We start from the raw sequence: 2,958 nt of genomic DNA on the forward strand, positions 1-2,958 counted from the left end.
TGTGAGGGCACATAAAAGTCTGGAGATTATCAGCAGTGTTTCCATAACTATGAGAGACACCTTTAGTTGTACACAATAATTTGATCCATTGTTGTATAATGATATTATAGTGCAGCTTTGGTTAGCAGGCTTTTCAACTGGAGTTAAAAATAATTGCTGTTAGCGTGCAGTAGATCTATGTTTCTTTTGAAGGAGAAGTCAGAAGTAAACTGGTTAAGCAACGTATTAAGTGATGGCTTAATATCTCAGAAATGTTAATTCAATCAGACAACTTACGTGTGTCTTGATATGTTCATTAGAAGCAGTATATCGTTTGAGTTTAGCGTCTAGGCTCTGGCCTCATCGCTCCAAAGATTTACATAGAACATTGAGTTGTGATGATTAGATAACTATCCCCCGAGCCTACAGGTGGATGCTGGGGTGGTTGGGGGGCCGGCGACCAGCAGTAATGTGAACGCAGCAGTAGCAGCATTAGCGAGGCAGAGGCAGAGGCAGCAGATATGGCAGCTTAAATGGAGCGGCAGGTTTAGGAGAATGTGTTTAGTTGGTTGTAAGAGGGACGAGGTGCGTCACGTGTTAATGTATCATTGGTGCTCGAGTTGTCTGCCTGAACTAGCTCGCAGGCTTCGCCCCATATATCAGAGTTCATTGTCTCTTCTTGTTGCCATTCCCTGCTTTGAAGGAAGTTTACTTAAGGGTGACATTCTCTTTTTCTGAGTTTGATTTTTTGTTTTCCCTATCGTGCGGCCAGAGGGCCCAACAGGGATCCTGTGCCAAGGGCCAACATGAAGTTGACAGTTTTGTTTTCAGTTAAATGTTTTACTATTACTACGATTTCTATTGTATGAAAGGCGATGAAATCTGCTACATGACAGTCCGAACAGCCAGAGCTATACTTAATGCTAATTAGCTAATGTTAGCATGCTGCAAGGGGAAAAAAGGCAAATAAATAATATATCTGCCAAATATCAGAACACAGCATTTTAATTGTTAGTATGCTGTTGTCCAGCTCAAAGCACCACGTTAAATCTTAGTCTTTTACATAAACTCGAGTATAATAATTGAAATTGTGTCAATGAAATGGTAAAAAAAAAGAAAAATATTTGCTTTACTTTTCATGCATTTTATTTGGGTTTAGAATTGCCCGCATAATAAGATAAAAGTACTCACAGAGCACAGAAGCATCATGTTAATGCCTTCCGATTCAGTTATAGTGTAAAAACAAAGATTTATAAGAGCTAATTCACATCCTGCAAATGACACTATGCAGGCATCATCTTCCACATTATAAAACACACTTTTGGCTTATACAAATAATAGATTACAAGATGAAAATTGGATATGTTACTTTTAATTTCATCATAACAATATAATTGCTTCTGGATTGATGCTCAAATATTTAAGCCATGGAATACACAGTTTAATGTTGGTATTTGACATTCATCACAGTACAGATACACAAAATGAGTATTTGTCTCCATTAGGTGAAGATTAAATGCGTCTCATATCCATGCTCTAAATCTTTATTAGATCTGGTGACAAATGGTTGACAGCATCCATGCAACAGTTTCTCCAGCTCCAGCCACAGCTACTCCAGCCGCAGCTCCAGTCGCTGTCGCAACTACAGTCGCAGTTCCAGTCACAGCTCCAATTGTAGCCCCTGACATACCAGCAGTGAGAGTACATTATAATTGAGATTCATAACAGCTCTGGCCTTTCCAAAAGGAAAGCTTTTATTCCGCAGTCTAAAATGACTTATTTTCTCTATTTAGATGCAAATTGTCATCCGGGACTGACATTTGAATATGCTCCTAATGCTTCCTCTGTCGGTTGTAGAACAACACAAGTTCTAGTTTGTTAATTGAAAGTACTTTTTTTATACAGGGAATTTCTAACAAGAGCATTCACTATCTTTGGCATTTGAACATAAATATATACAAGCCTTTCAGTTACCTTTTAAAATCAGATATTTACTATTTTTACTGGCTGGAGATAGATGTTTATTAAGAGAAAAAATATATATAAATTGTTCAGTTTACCAATTGACTGCAAGATTGCCACCAGACTTCCTGCTGCAACGCCTCCTCCATTAGCAACTGCAGCCATCGACATTAGTTTGGCAGCAATGGAGCCGGCTGCTATTCCACCTGCAGTAAAACCTAAGGCAGCTAGAATAGCAGGAGTCGCCAACACAGTGGCTGCTCCTCCAGCTAATGGGAACGATTAAAGCAGAAGAGACATGGTCACTAATGATAAGGACAACCAGGTTTGGGAGGGTTACTTTTAAAAAAAAGTAATCAGTGACCTAAGTATGTCTTATGTCTTTATTCCCAATTAGCACTAGCATGAGCATTGGCTATTCTTCCTGGGGTCCTCACACACTCAAAACATACATAAAAATACATACATACAACAAAATAAAAACAGCTCATAATTGCATGCAATTTACAGTGAAATTAAGTGAAAACTAAAATGGTCATCCAATTATCGCCATCCTAAGGCCAAACAAAAGTAAATACAAATAAGTGTACATAATAATATATGCAAACATAGCCACAGGCACAGTTCAAATTTACTTTATAATACTTAAATATTTTTTTAGCAACCTTTTGAAATGTACTTGAGAATTTTCCTGAATGATGTGAACCGGTAAAGAGTTCCAGCTGATCATGGTTCTTTACATGACTGTTTTCTGTCCCATATTTTATTTAGATTTGGGTAATACAAACCTTCCTTCTATTGTATATCGTGTTTGATAGTTATGTTGTGCATATTGCGCTATAAACCTTTGTGATAATATATATGGTGAGTGAGTCACTGTAATATTTCTGACAAAATGTAATAAAATATAACTTGACCTCTGTCTGACAGTTAACCATTTCAGTGTCTCCAGCATTTCAGTAACTCTGGTTCTGTAGGAGCACTGCAGTGCACATCGTGCTGCCTTATTTTGTGCTA

The 2,958-nt window shown here is 37.7% G+C and overlaps 1 protein-coding gene across 1 annotated transcript; it reads right to left on the reverse strand.

The window, feature by feature from the left end:
• Positions 1–1,136: 1,136 nt before the first annotated feature.
• LOC104948652 (interferon alpha-inducible protein 27-like protein 2A) lies at positions 1,137–2,217 on the reverse strand (the record flags this gene model as incomplete). The annotated part of the gene is made up of 2 exons (XM_010774861.1): positions 1,137–1,660; positions 2,040–2,217. Coding segments are annotated over 2 exons (312 nt in total), but the record flags the coding sequence as incomplete, so codon positions are not given.
• Positions 2,218–2,958: the final 741 nt, after the last annotated feature.

This window comes from Notothenia coriiceps, unplaced genomic scaffold (assembly GCF_000735185.1).
Source record: "Notothenia coriiceps isolate Sejong01 unplaced genomic scaffold, NC01 NC01_scaffold00014782, whole genome shotgun sequence".
Classification (NCBI taxonomy): domain Eukaryota; kingdom Metazoa; phylum Chordata; class Actinopteri; order Perciformes; family Nototheniidae; genus Notothenia; species Notothenia coriiceps.